This window comes from Nicotiana tabacum, chromosome 23 (assembly GCF_000715075.1).
Source record: "Nicotiana tabacum cultivar K326 chromosome 23, ASM71507v2, whole genome shotgun sequence".
Taxonomy (NCBI): domain Eukaryota; kingdom Viridiplantae; phylum Streptophyta; class Magnoliopsida; order Solanales; family Solanaceae; genus Nicotiana; species Nicotiana tabacum.
In genome coordinates, this window is record NC_134102.1 from 89,994,055 (window position 1) to 90,009,631 (window position 15,577).

The window sequence follows — 15,577 nt, forward strand, 5'->3', positions numbered from 1 at the left end:
AGGGCAGCAGCTTCTGAAGGGGAGCAGCTCAGGCTCGAGAGGTACAAGAAGTACCACCCTCTTACAGTCAGGGTTTTCTTGAGGAGTGTCATTGTATCCTCCGTACTATGGGTATTGTGGAGTGTAGTGGGGTTGCTTTCACTACGTTCCATCTTAAGGGAGCGGCTTATCAGTGCTGGCGAGCATATGAGTTGGGTAGTCCGGTCGAGGCAGCTTCACTCACTTGAGCTCAGTTCTCAGACATGTTCTTGAGGGAGTTTGTTCCCCAGAGTCTCAGAGATGCATGACGCACATAGTTTGAGCAGTTGCACCAGGATTCTATGACTGTGTCGGAGTATGCAGTCCGGTTTAGTGATTTGTCCAGGCATGCACCAGCCTTAGTTGCTACTGTTAGAGAACGAGTCCGTCGATTTATCGAGGAACTCAACCCGGATATCAGATTTAGCATGGCCCGAGAGTTAGAGATGGACATCGCATACCAGCAGGTAGTGGAGATCGCTAGGAGGTTGGAAGGTATGTGGGCCCGGGAGAGAGAGGAGAGGAAGGCCAAAAGGCCTCGAGATTCTGGCACATATAGCGGTGCCTGTGCCCCAGTTGCAGCTCGTCATGGTAGGGGCTATGTGAGTCGCCATGTTCATTCAGCACTTCCAGCGGTATGCCCGCCACTTCTAGGCCTCAAGCTCCCTATTATGCACCGTCGTTGTCTAGTGCACCCCCTGCACTGGGTGTTTTCAGCGATCAGTCCAACCGATCAGACCCAGGCCAGCCACAGCAGCCACGTCCTCTGAGAGCCTGTTTTGAGTGCGGTAAAATCAAAATATCTCCTTCATTATAAGGTCAAATGGAGTGATTCAAAAGTCTAACTTGACTGGAATTGTACAAGAAATCCATTGGAGGCATCAAAAGTCAGTTTCGGGATCATTTGGCACGAGAAACGATGCAAAACCGCTGGGCAAAAACATATAATATCGAGGGTTTGTTCATTTGGTCATATTTTGAGTTGGGGAGCTCGGATTTGGGTGATTTTAGAGATGATTTTCACAACATGTATTGGGGTAAGTGTTCTATACTCGATTTTGGTTATATTTCATAAATCCATCTTCGTTTTTGGCATTTGATTGATGATTTCAAAGTGAAATTTGGGAGGGTTTTGTCTAAAATTTCATAAAGTAAATTCTTGAGTTTTGAACATCTATTCGGAGTCGGATTTGAGTAAAACTAGTATGGTTGGACTCATAATTGAATGGGTTGTCGGATTTTGTGAGTTTCGTGGGGCTCTGAGGTTTGAGTTCGGGTTTGACTTTTTGGTTGACTTTGAGCTTTTAATTAAAAATTCAACCTTTATCGATTGGGCTTGTTTCCTTTGGCATTATTTGATGTTCTTGAGTTGATTTTGGCTAGTTTCGAGTCGTTCGGAATTCGGTATGCGTAGGATGGCATTTCTAGAGTATTTTTTGGCTTGCTCGGTATTGGATTTGGCTTGTTTGAGGTAAGTAACACTTCTAATCTTGGTGTTGAGGGTATGAACCCCTGAATATACGTGTTATGTGTTTGGTGTTGAGGTGACACATGCTAGGTGATATACGTATGGGCGTGCACCGTGTGAATTATGACTCGGTTGATTCTGTGGTATTGTGTAGTTACCTAATCTTGTTTCTATCCATAAAATTTCTACGTGCTAGAGTAATTGAGCTGTGATCCATTTTCGAAACCATGTTTAGGCTATTATGTTTATCCTGTTGGGACCATTGAGGTCATTTTTATTGTTGAGTTATTTGCTTCAATTGCAATAACATACTCAGTCATACTCATTCATTTGCATATTATATCTCAGTCTCTGTTATCATTTGTTGTCACATCATGTTATTATTGTTTGGGTTGATTGGCATGAGATTTGTGAGGCCGAGAGACTGGAGAGGATGATGACTGAGTGAGGCCGAGGGCCAGTTGTGAGTGATATTTATGGGATCGGGTTGCACGCCGCAGCAGGTTTTATTGATTCATGTCATGATTGGCTTATATTAGCGCTTGGGCAGGATCCACCCCTTCGGAGTCTGACATACCATCAGTGAGCACAGGTACCTACTTAATGCGAGTGTCGTGTCGAGTGCGAGTGCTGAGTGTGAGTGCCGAGCGCGAGAACCGAGTGATTGGGAGGACTGAGTGATTGAGTGTGTTGAGTGAGGTTGACTGCTTCGAGAGCATGAGCACATGAGTTTATCACTGTGGTGCATTACACTTGACATGCATACTTGGCATGTAGGCATAGAGATACATTCCCTCATGTTGTACGATATTGTGACATTTATGACTTCACATGCACATTGACATGTAGGCATATAGATGTACTTTCCTTATCCATCTGATAATGAAACATCCTATCTGTTGTTGAAGGTTTTTGGGGAAAATCACAGTTTTCTGATATACTCATATTTTGATGATTTCGATGAAAGATTTGGATTTTATTGTTATACCTGAAAAGCATGCCTATTATTCGTAACTATGAACGAGTTGAGCATCATATCTTTGAGTTATTACTTGTACTGCTTTATTTATATTGTTACGAGTTGTTCCTGGCGGTTGTATTGGACTCTGACCATTGTCCAAGCTCGTCACTACTTTTAACCTAAGGTTAGGTTTGTTACTTATTGAGTACATAGGATCGGTTGTACTCATACTACACTTCTGCACCTTGCGTGCAGATTTTGGATACTGATGTTGCTGTGTATGGCGGGAGCTGGCATTGAAGATGTACCTGCGTTCCGATTGTAGTTGTCTCTTGTCCACGGTAGCTTTAGATTTATAATAATCTATTTATGTACATTTCGAACAGATGATGTATTTATTTCATATCATCTTTGTAAACTCTAATCTTAAAAACTCATGATTTATACTACCAGTCCTTAGGATTTTTGTATAAAAGTTCAGTTGTATTATCATTACTTTTCTTAGTAAATCTCATTTGAATTGGATGGTTGCTAATTGGCTTACCTAGCAGTTGGGGGGTTAGGTGTCATCGCGACTAATTGGATTTTTGGTCGTGACACCCTCTAAGGCCACTGCAAGTGGTATAAATTTGGGATTCGTCTGAAACCTATGTTTCAACAATAGAAAGTTGGTTTTTAGCCAATTCACAATATCTAGCTCTGACAAATATTGTCCCAATTTTATTTTTACTACAAAAATCTGTTGCAGTTGCACAATTAGCCTGCTCCAGCAGCAAGCTAGATTTTATCCAGCAAATAAAAAAAATTATTCAACAAATCAAGACACAAATTTCAAGTCAACAATGTCGAGCTACTTCGTTTAAAAAATCATCATTAGAAGAAAACCTCGATATGATTTTCTAGAAAAATAATTAGAGATTACATCAGTGTAACAACTAACATCATCCATGATATCAGCAAGCATTTACTCCTAGTGATATCATTCGTTAGGAAACACTATCTTGTTTTTAGTTTTTGGCTATAAATAGCCTCCCCCCATCACTTATAATTCATGCACTACACTATCACTTCATAAGAAATTCTCTATATCTCTCTCAAGAATTAGTTAGAGCTTACTTCCTCCAGTTTATTATTTTAAATATTTTACTTGTAGTATAAAATTTTCAGTTTGAATAAAAAAATTTAATCAAATTTATATTTATATATTACTCTTACATTACGGTTGGCCAAGTCACCTAACTTATTTTGTTGCATTTTATTTAGGCCAAATGGCCTCGTGGCCACTTAAACTTGTACCCGTTTGCAAAGCCGATATATGAACTTACATTCTTTCCAATTGAACACTCCAACTTGACGGAATGGGTACTAATAAACATCTTTGACCGTTGACTATGCCTATGTGGAAGCGGCACATCTAACATGGCTAAATTGTGTGCAAATCACGCTGCCAAGGCGCGTGGATAGTATTTTTTTTATTAAAAAAAAATATGAGAATCATAATAAAATATAAATGAGACCAAAAAAATAACCTTTCCCTTTCTCTTTTCCCCTCCCTCTCACCTCTTTCGTCTTCCCTACCATACTCCCACCTCCCCTTTCCCCCTACCCCCTTTATTCTATCACATTAATGAAGTCAAGCATTTCAATTTTTTCTTCACTATTTGTTTTTCTTGTATATGCTCCTTCTAATTTTAACAAAGAGAATAAAATTATCAACAATCAAGCTTGACACATATCACATCGAAGTGTAAATTTGGGCATAATTTTTGCCAGCAAAACACGAAAAAGGGCAAAAGGGACAGTAGTTTTCATTGCATTAATGGGATCCAATCATACACATTGTTTCAAGTTATACAAAAGATTAGCAAATGCTTTGAACAGAAGAAGAGTAACTTTTCTTGAAATTGTAGTAATTTTTCTTTTATTTTGACAATGATTTTCAAAATTGGACTTTGATTTTTTTTCTTTCTTCTTGGTATTTTTTCGATTCTGATTTTTTTCACATTGTAAAGACCCACTTTGAATGGATCAAAATTGGACTTTTACCATTGGAAATGGTGGCTGGGCGGGGGGAAGGTTCTTCTGGCAGAGCTATGGCGAAGAATAAAAGAAGAGAAAGAGAAGAAAAATAAAATTTTAATAAATTAATTTTGGAAAAAGGCAGGGCCCACAAACAACAACTGTCAAATAATAAATGGTCTGAGAATCTGACGTGGCATTCATGTCGAGCAATTGAGATGCACGCTCTAAGAGGGACTTATCATAAGCATTTTTATCGAGTTAAGGTGTCAAATTAAGAAATGAAAGTTCTAATATCGGTTTTAAAATTTGATGCAAGTTTAGGTGGCCCAGAGGCCATTCCGCCTTTCATTTATATGGTCGATTATGCCGCTTAACTTAATTGTTGCAATCTAACTGTATCTTCTGTAGGTTTAATTATATTGTTGTCACTTGCTTCCTATCCTTACTTCTCCTTATTTCTTCCCCTAATCATTTAGGGGCTTAGCTTCCGGTCCCCTTGGTATTATATATATATATATATATATATATATATATATATATATATATATATATATATATATATATATATATATATATATATATATATATATATACACACACACACACACACACACACACACACACACAACGTGAGTTGTGGGTGCTTATTCTCTTAGCGTTTCTTTTGCTCTTTTTTTCAAGTGTAATTGTGTGTATAGAACGTAAGTGTATGCTAGCTTAATGAGCAAAAAATGGAATGTAGAAAATTTTCAAGAAGGTATGGCGGAGGAATTCTAAGGGAATATGCTTGCTGGATAAGAATGAAAAGAAATAAAATAAAACGGGATTTCCTAGAAGGTACCTAGTGTGGGGATAGGATAAAGATAATGAAATGGTGGAATGTTCTTTGAAAATATCTATTGGCTTGTTTGATGATCTTCTTTTTGAATATAGGAAACAAATAAAATCATATTCTTACTATATTAAAATAACAAAATAAAATACTAATTTGTTACTTCTAATCTAAAATTTATTAAAGAATAATTCAAAATCGCTAACTTACTAAAATTAAGAAAAAAAAATAATTTCACTAATTTTTCTTTTGTTTTGCAAATTAAAACCAAAACCATCTAAAGATGTAATTTGTTTTGTAGTTTTTAATTTTATCAAATAAAACCTTCTAAAAATAAAATAAGGATCAAAATGCTAAACGCGGTGATAAATTTGAATACGGCCAAATTCTAGAGAGCTTAAGACCTAAATTTTGACTGTATTCTAGTTTTTCACCGCTTTTAGTATTTAAATATTTCTAAGTTTAATCTTGACTTTTTGACCTTTTTAGTGGGTTTTATTTGATGAAATTGAAAAGTACAAAAAAAGTACACTTTTAGAATATTAGATTTGTTTGCAAAAAAGTAAAGAAAATTCACCAAAAAAATACATTTCATTTTAATTAGTTGTTTTCATATTTTTACTTGGACTAGAAGTAGTTAATTAGCATTTTTTATCTTGCTATTTTAATTTAATAAAAGTAGAATTTTATTTTTCTTATATTCAAAATCATACGGATAAGAGCCAAATAGATATTATCAAAAAACATCTCACCACATTATTATCTTATCCTTATCGCTACATTAGGCACCTTCTAGGAAGCTACCTTTTATTTTATTTCTTTTTCCTTTTCTTCCTTATCCAACAAGCATCTACACTCCACTTCTTGAAAATTTCTTACATCTACTGCAACTAATCCACACGCAATAAGACCAAGACCTAGGAGACATATTAGGAATACTTATCACAAAAAATAAGACCTAGGGTGTGTTGGGTATGAATCCAATTTTTCCTTATTTAGTTGGCTTAAATATTTTGAAAGAAAATGACTTCCGTACCAAAAAAAAGGAAAATCATTTCCCATAACTCTTTTTCAACCTTCTCCGCTCTATTCTTCACCCCCACCCCCACCCCAATATCGCCATCGCCACTCCAGCCCCTAGACCCCGATATACCACCATCCCTCACTTTTATCCATTTTGTCTCATATAGTGTTTGCCTAAATTATATATTTTTCAAAAATATTTTTGTTACCTAACCAAATATCAGAAAATAAGTAAGAAACCCACTTATTATCAGGGAAAACATTTCCCGAAGAAAATTTTTTCCTTCATACCAAACACACCTCTAGACTACATTAGAGCTAAAAAAAAGAGAAAGAATTGCAACGGCAGTAGCTCCCGAGCTCACTTCTTCCTCCACAATAACCTAAGTTAGCAATATCTTCATTCCCATAAGCAGCCAGCTCCTTTCTTCTTCAAAAGGAAAAAAACTCACACACACAGAGAAACAAATAGAAAACTCTAGAGGGCTATCAAGAAATAAGAAGGCAGCAACTGCACTTTCTCTTCTTACTCACACGTTTTTGCACTCAAAACTAGCCCCAAACTTCTCCATTGAACAACCATGTAACCAACAATCATTAACGGAGCAAAAAGCTTCAATCTTTAAGCATTAAACAAGCTTAAACGAGCCCAAAAAATACCACAAAAATCAAGCCAAACTCCAGGCAGTAAACCAGCTTCCTTCACCACCAAAAACCAGTCTAAAACCCACAAACTCCGTGAAAACTAATTAAAAACCAGCAGCTACGACCCACCATAAACCACCATTAAAACAGCCTCTCTTTTCCAGTTAAATAGCCCCGAAAAGCACCCAAAACGCAACAGAAATCAGCTGCGAAACAGCCAAAAAAGAGCAGCAAAAATCAGCTGCAAAACAGTCCAAAACGCTGCCCCAAAACCACCAGAAATCAGCCACTTAAACCACTACAAAACCAAACCTACGTGAAATAGCTCCAAAATGCAGCTCCAAACAGCTCCCTTTTCATGCATATAACAGCAGTGTTGGGAGTTGAGTCGAGGTCGCCCAACACGATTCTGCTTGAGGTCCAAGCGAGGTTTTTCTGTTCGAGCTCCAGTGGCGGTTTCGGTCTTTGAGCAGTTTTCAGAACAATCATTCATTTGCTCTGTAAATCAAGCTGGAAGCCATATAAAAATGAATTGAAAGTTGCAATTTTTTGAGGTCCAATTCTAACTCTATGCATTCTTTGATTTACAATTTTTTTTTGTTGATGCTTGAATAGTATTTGCTCGATTTTCTGTTTCTTTTTTTTTGTTCTAAATGAAGTTGCATCGACGTGATCAAATGGAGTTTCACTTATCATGTTATTTTTTATTTTTTTTGTAGGTTATTATTATATTTGAGCATATGCTAAAATTGTCATGAAAAGATATAAGTTAGAATTGCTCAGTTAGGTTCATTATGTTGGTTGTCTATTATTATTGGGTTTTAACTAAGTTAAGGAGATTAAGGCCTCATCTGTTTGCACTGAATGGAAGTCTGAATCTTAATCATTCAGATCTCATACATTAAGTGTTTGTTTTTAAAGTTTAAGTTTTAATCAATCAAATCTTAATTATTAAGTGTGTTTTTTTACTTTACAACCACTGAATGAGTCTGAATAGATCTGTATGATTAAGATCCATAACAAAGACTTAATTTCATTGAGATGCTATCATCCACATTCATTACTCTCACCGCCAACTATCATCAACTACCACCACCATCATCCAACCACAACCACACATTCACCCACCTCAACTACCACAACCAATCACCCCATCATCATCAGCAACCACCACTATAAACTACCACCACCCACCATCACTCTCCTCAATCACAATCACAACCACAACCATCGCCACCACCCACCATTATTAACATTCACCATGCACCACCACTATCCTCCACCATAATCGTTATTGCTACCAATCACCACTAGCTACTACCCAGAACCACCACCATCAACCAAAACCACCAACAACCACGTCTTTAGTCGGCATTCACAAGCACCTCCATTAGTTACCTACGTTATTGATAGAATATTAGATTAATTAGTATTTTATTTGAATTTTATGTTTATTAATTTTAAATAAAGATAAATTTTTTATATTCAGATGCTAAAAAACAAACCGTCTTAATCATTTAGTATTCAAATCTTAATACATATCTTAATATTCAAATGCGTATTCAGATTCAAATGTCTTAATCTTAATACAAATTTTGATATTCAGATATGCATTCAGATTCAGACGTCTTAATCTTTAAAAAAAAAACAAATGAGGCTTGTGTTTATTGGTTCAGCTGAACGAATTAGGTCTTGGGTGTTGAATTATAAAAGAAGCAACGAAGTTTTGGGCCTACGATGATTTAATTTATCGATGGGATGCAGGGACTGGTTTTCAATAAAATGATTTGGGCCAAAAGAATCTAGTTATGCCCACTTCCTTAAATAACATAAGTTGGCCCATCTCTCTTTAATAAGCATTTCTCCGTAAAATAACTCCAAATTAATTAGAAAAGCTTTTAGGTACAACGAACCAAATACCATTGTGACTATGTATACGTCCATGTAACATAGTCATAACTCTTAATTAAGGCAACGCATGTGTTCGCGCGAATTAACCAAATAATTCAAAATACTATAAAATCGTCTTTGATTATGTACACGTACGCGTGACATGACTTCGACACCTAATTAGACAAGGACACATCCGCCTGACTTGTTAAGAATATTTCTCCACAATTTCAATAATCAGGCAATAATGAGCTGACAATAGGCAAAATATAAAAACCAATAAAGCACAAAAATATCCAAAATTAGTTTAAGCCAAGTTTGAGTTAATAAAAGCGAACTTGCTACAACCACAAGATTCGGGAAGTACCTCACACCTTCTCCCTAGTCAACAGATTTTCTTACCCAGTGTTCTATTTTTGCGGACCATAAATAAGGAGTCAAACTTTCATTTGACTAGGGATTTAAATAAAAAGATGACTCTCGGAACACCATAACTCAATTCCGGGTGGTGACGCCAAAAATAATAAAATAATCCTTTTTCAAATAATGTCACTTTAGTTGAAAAACTCTCCAAAAAAAGGAGGTGTAACAACAGTTATACAAGCCCAACTGCAGCTAGGTATTATACCTCAAGGAATACAATAAGTGTATTCATCCTACCATTATCTTAACTTTACAAGAAAGTTTGCAAAGCCCTATAACTAGACTATTAATCAAAACTTAAACATGTCAATGTAGCCAATTCATCTTTTGGGTTTTAGCCTTAAGCCACCCAATTTTTCAATTACAATACTAGGGCAAAATCTTGATTCACGTGACCTATTCCCACTTCATATAGACTGTTCGCATCATTTAGTGTCTTACCAGTGTTGTCAAAGGCTAATTTAAGGTGCACTTAAGCCCTGAAGCTCAGAGAAAGCGCTTTGCCTCACTTAAGTTGTGCTTCCGTGTAGGCAAGACACCAAGGCGTGCCCCTTATGCCCATGAGTTCTATCTTAAATCGAGCAATATTGAACTACAAATATAATCGTCAAATAAGCGTATTAGTTATTAAGAAAAACAATATTAATGAAGATGCATATTTTTTCTTGAATATATATATATATATATATATATATATATATATATATCTTTTTTCTTTTCTTCATTGCACCTTTCTTTAATAAAGCTCACACTTAAACTATGTTTAGCACTTAAAGCCCCAATAAAACCCAGAGCGCTTTTTCAGAACTTTTTGCCTTTGACAACTCCCTATCTTACAAGACCAGTCAATTCACTCAATTACTATTCATCATCTTCTCCAACTCTTGACATTAATACCCCTTAATAAAAGGTTCACACTGATCTCCTTAACTCAAAATTCAAACTTATCTAACCCATACTCTAAATAAATGTATTAGTTAAGGGGTATTTATAGTAATAGTTCAAAGTCGAAGAAGATGATGAATAGTAGTTGGATGAATTGGTTGATATTGTAAGACCATAAATGAATTGAATAGTCTATATGTGAAGTGAGAACGGAATGGTTGAATCAAGACTTTACCCTAGTATTTGAATTGGAAAATTTAGTGGGTCGGGCCAAAATATGAATTGGCTACATTGAGTTCTAAATGACATGTTTAAGTTATGATTAGAGTAGATTGACTTGATTGAGACATGTTGGACTAAGTGAGATTGATTATACATCAAGGTTGAGGTAAGTGGAGACCTAATATGATGATGATGATGTATTATGGATGGTACATGTGGGTTCGCTCAACGGGGCATGTTGACAGATGCCGATCAGGTCCTACGGTTTTGGGACGTGACATAAAATGGAATAGAGGAAATAATAAACATATGAGAAAATCATAATATAGCATGATTCTTTAACTCTTTAAAGTAAAATAGTTTCATTCTTCTTGGAATGGAAGGAATAACTTATGATTAATCAAATTTTATTTCCAATAGATCAAAGAATCAATCAAATTGCAACTGCTATTGGATAATTTGACCCTATTCCTCGATACACCTTTCATTTGTTATGGGGAAAGGGAGTAAACATTCTCTTGTAATATAAAGAGACTTGCCTCACAAGGTCATAAGCAAAATGTCTTACACATTAATGTACAGGTCAATGGTCTACAATCACCTAGACAAACCTCATATACAAATCCAAATTAAACTAGTATTAACTTTCGTACCATAACTACGAATGAGAATAGCACAGAATAGTGGCACTATTTAAGCAGATAACCAATTTAAGAACAAAAAGAGCAAATAAAACATAAAACACGAAAACAATAACTCAAATAGCTATAAAAAACCCAAAATGCATAAATAATTAGCTAAATATCCCAATCAAGAATGTAGCATAAATTTAAACACAATACCTCGTTCTGACCATTACTCTTCTTCACCTTCTTTAGCTTTCTCAAGAAGTACCTTTTTCACGCCAAATCAATCAATACCATATACAGTACAGACACACAGAGAGAGAGGGGGGGAGAAGAGCGAGGAGGTGAAGAGATACTCACCAGAACTTGGATTTGGCACGAACCTCATTGGTTGCCCAAAGCTTCATGCGGTAGATCTTCGGGTGCTCATCCTTCTCCGATGGTAGAACTCTCCCCACCACCTATTACTTTCAATTTTGACGCCGCACTTTACCAGCTCCAAAAATAATGACATACAATGGTAAATAATTGAATTTTAAATTATTCATATTATCTATTTTAATAATCACACAAATAATATCACAAAGTTTTTACGCCAAGTTTCAAAAATCTTAAAATACATGCCGAATGAAACCGGCTCATCTAAATTGGAACGGGAAGTAGTAATAAAATCTGTTCACCATTTTTCTAAAGTCTAAACCCTCTATCTGCTGCTCCTGCAAGGAAAACAAAAGGATTAGGTTTCCATGTTAGTGGACTTGGTGAAGCCTTAGGATGGGCTCCGCTTCGTGAGCCCATTATCTTGGAGATGTGATCCAGCAACTCTTTAAGGTAAAGATTAAGTGGGCTAGCTACTTTCTGAATCAATTTTCAATGTTTAGCCATTATTTAAAATGTAATTGAAAAATAACTACTTGTGGAAATAATATTTGAGCAAAATACACCAAGCAAGAAGCTCTGAAAATCCACAGCACTGTGCTGAATTTTTTTTCTTGTTTTAGCTAGGCGTATTATTGTTCAAATTTTATTTTGGCATTAAATAATGGTTGAACTTTTTATTAGTTTTGAGGTTATGGCTAAATGTTAATTAGTGGAATAAAAAAAGTGGCTATTCGCATATTTCTTTCCTCTTTAAGGGCCTATGGTAGTCCAATATCCACATAGGACACAGTTAACTCATGGGATGCGGAACTTATTTTCTTTCATATTGGATGTTCCCAAGAAAATTGAGATATAAAAATATTTTGGACGATATTAACCCTTCAAATTTTTCTTTCTCCTTTCTCGCTTACTTTCCATATTGTACTTCTCCTTCCCCTTTCATTCCAATAGTTAATTGCTAAGAATGAATGTTTTATAGAGGAAGAATCAACTCAAATAGCAAAATAGAAAAAATAAACAATTAATATGATCGGCTATACGTGTAAAAACACTTTTATATAACCCACCAACTTTAGTTCTCATAACATGTTACTTTTGTTGATAACCACCAAAGTCCAAAGTTGAAAATATGGTATGTTGGTGGAAATTATGGTGTACTTGCCACTGTACCATTATTATGTTATTCCACAAATTAAAAGCTAGTTATGTAGGAAATATTTCATCATGACTACTGTGGCATTTGCTTATCAATAATTTCTGAATTCTTTGAAGCATTGTATAGTTTGAATGTTTTTCATATTTCGGAAGCAGTCAGATCAAGCGCACAATCATTTTCTGCAAAACTTATTTATGGAGCAGGCTTTTAAATACTAGTAGTAATTATGTAAAAGAAAAACTTTTTAAAAATATACCACAATTGTGGGGATGTTATGATGGAAGTTATGACTTATGACCAATTTACTAATTGTTTTGCTGGGATCTCATGATGAAATATTTGACTTATTGACGTCTTGATTAGTACTTTTCTATTTAATTTTATGTGAATGGTTTTTGTTATAGGTTCAAAGTATTTGATTTATATAATGTGTTAATGATGATGGAGGATAATAATATTAAGGTAGCGCTCCAAAAGACAGCAAAAATCATATTGAAATTAAAGGATAAATAGTTTAATGAATTTAAATTCTAAAAATTTGTATAAAAATAGAATAATTTCAATCATTTGAAACATACCAAAATATAAAGAGTGTAATATACAGAGAAAATATAAAGTTATAGAAACAACTCAAATATTATGTCCTAAACAGTTGAAGCTAAATTTGAAAACTTCTTTTGTTTATTGGTGGTAACTCTCGCAATGTGAAAAAGGAAAAGGAAAGGAGAAAAAGGAAAAGGAAAGGAGCTGGGGATAAGGAGGAAAAAAAATTAGAATTAAAAACTACTTTTCTATTTCTCTAAAATATTGACATCCTGATCTTTAAACTGAGTTGGATTAGGTGAAAGCATGGTGCCATAATAATTAGAAGCACTATTTAGTGGAAGAAAGCAAGTAATTACTTTTAGAAACTTCTGTTTGAATTTATTTATTATTATTATTTTATTTTTTAACATCAGTGGCTATAATGCCAAGTTTTATTCTAAATGTACTCCTGCATTCGGGATGATGGAGAATATGCCCTTTCAATTTAGCTTCCCGATTCCCATGGTCAAACACTTAGCACATTATTTGTTAGGAATAAAATAAATTTATGTTCATATAGCGTATGTGATTTATTTTGATTTAAATAGTAACGTCAAAATGCATACACCATCTTCTCAAGTTTAATAATAGTAATAAATTCCAAATGTTCTAATTTAGTTGCTTTACACTAAATAAAAGGCTTTATCTACCTCGATTCTAAGAAATTTCTATCTTCATATTAATGCTAAGTATTAACTCTACTTGGATTAAAATAATTAAAATGATAAAATTATGTTATTGAGAAAGTTAACGCTAAAATTAAAACAAAAGTTTATCCAGCTTAAAATCAAATAAATATTTTAAATTATATCATGCATATTGCATTTTAAACGATGAACCAAATAAATTGTAAGTATTAAATAGTTCAAGAATTACTACTCCTATTATTATAATGCCTGCAATATTATAATTCCAACATAATTTTTTTCGCAAACCAAAATCTGTCAACGTAAAGATTCTTTATCCATCATTCTTCACTCCTATATATAATGGCCATCACCTTTCAGCAATGCTACCAAAAGCTTCATTCTCTTTTGAAACCAACAATTTTAATAATTTATTCATCCAATATCAAATACCAATGGCTATCTCGAGAAAGCTTGTTAAACCTCTTTCTCTGCTGCTCCTTTACATGGTACTATTAGAAGCGGCCGCACCTCGCGCCGAAGCGGCAATCACATGTAGCACGGTGGTCAACGGCCTAATTCCGTGCCTTAGCTACGTAGTGAACGGCGGCAAGGTGCCGCCAACTTGCTGCAAGGGGATTAAATCCCTCTACGGCGCCGTAAAGACCACGGCGGATCGCCGGAGTGTTTGCTCGTGTTTGAAAACCGCTACCTCAAGTGTTAGTGGTATCAACTTCAAGAATGCTGCTGCCCTCCCTGGCAAATGTGGCGTCAAAAATATTCCCTTCAAGATTAGCCCTAAAGCTGATTGCTCAAAGGTGAAGTGAAGAAGCACGATCTATGGGAATATATATAATATATCAAGCAAAACTGAACTCACGTCAGTGATATATATAAGTTGTCTATGACATAGAGTGAGAATAAGAGTTCTATTGTCTCTAATCTTGTTAGAGATATTTAAATGTGTTTTTGTTATTTTCTTTAATTTGGTTCTCAATGGTTGTGTATCATGGATATCGTGTATCATCCAATGATCACCAATCAAATCTTTTGCGGACTGTTTATTAAAAAAACCATCGGCCCTTAATTAATAGTTACTGGAAACCAAAAAAAAAAACGTTACTAGAAACCGTTTGGTCTAGGTGATCAGGTAACTATAAGAATGAAGTGCTGAAATGCACTTTTTTGTTATTGAAACTTATTTTACAAAAGAACAGTTATGTGTTTGTGTGATCAAATTGATAATAAGAAATTGACGTGAGAAGAGTGGGTTGCTCTAGTGGTAAGCACCCTCCACTTCCAACCAAGAGGTTGTGAGTTCGAGTCACCCCAAGAGTAAGGTGGGGAGTTCTTGGAGGGAGGGAGCCGAGAATCTATCAGAAATAGCCTCTCTACCCAGGGTAGGGGCCCAGACCTCACTAGTGGGATTATACTAGGTTGTTGTTGTTGTTGATGTGACTCGATAAAAAGATATAATAATTAATTTTCTTGTTAAAATGATATAATAATTAATTTTTTTGTTAAAATGACTATCTTCGTTACAAACAATATAAATTAAGAAGCATATGTTCAAGGAAAAGAACGGATGAGAATGGAGAAGGAGTTAGGAGTTCTATTTTGAAAAAAATATTTTGAGATTAGAAAAGATATTAGGGATAAAATGATAAATTTGCAAAGAACTAGTATCAATAAGGAAATTTACAAAATTAACTCTTTGTAAGTTGTAAGTGTGAAACTCATTGAAAATCAAACAATGGAGAATTTTAGTATGAGGAACTGAGAGAAGACATTTCTGTATTGAAATGAAAATAAGC

At 34.9% G+C, this 15,577-nt stretch overlaps 1 protein-coding gene and 2 long non-coding RNA genes across 4 annotated transcripts; 2 read left to right on the forward strand and 1 right to left on the reverse strand.

Moving 5' to 3' along the window:
• Window positions 1-6,908: 6,908 nt before the first annotated feature.
• Window positions 6,909-11,511, reverse strand: LOC107790810 (uncharacterized). Of its 2 annotated transcripts, XR_012705885.1 has the most exons (3): window positions 11,376-11,511; window positions 11,232-11,283; window positions 6,909-8,367 (listed from the first exon to the last, which is right to left on the reverse strand). It is a non-coding gene; the product is annotated as an uncharacterized LOC107790810 (long non-coding RNA). The 2 variants fall into 2 exon arrangements; XR_012705884.1 differs by lacking the exon at window positions 11,376-11,511 and having other exon boundaries at window positions 6,909-7,479; window positions 11,232-11,329.
• LOC107790811 (uncharacterized) lies at window positions 7,388-11,458 on the forward strand. The gene is made up of 2 exons (XR_001649101.2): window positions 7,388-7,523; window positions 11,268-11,458. It is a non-coding gene; the product is annotated as an uncharacterized LOC107790811 (long non-coding RNA).
• A 2,707-nt stretch (window positions 11,512-14,218) lies between the features above and the next one.
• Window positions 14,219-14,590, forward strand: LOC107790809 (non-specific lipid-transfer protein 1-like). Its single transcript, XM_016612776.2, has one exon. It carries the CDS (start codon window positions 14,219-14,221, stop codon window positions 14,588-14,590), a length of 372 nt encoding a protein of 123 aa, XP_016468262.2.
• The last annotated feature ends 987 nt before the right edge of the window (window positions 14,591-15,577 follow it).

What these genes read in the sequence shown, in the direction of transcription:
- LOC107790809 (XM_016612776.2), top strand. Translation starts at nt 14,219, where the DNA reads ATGGCTATCTCGAGAAAGCTTGTTAAACCTCTTTCTCTGCTGCTCCTT.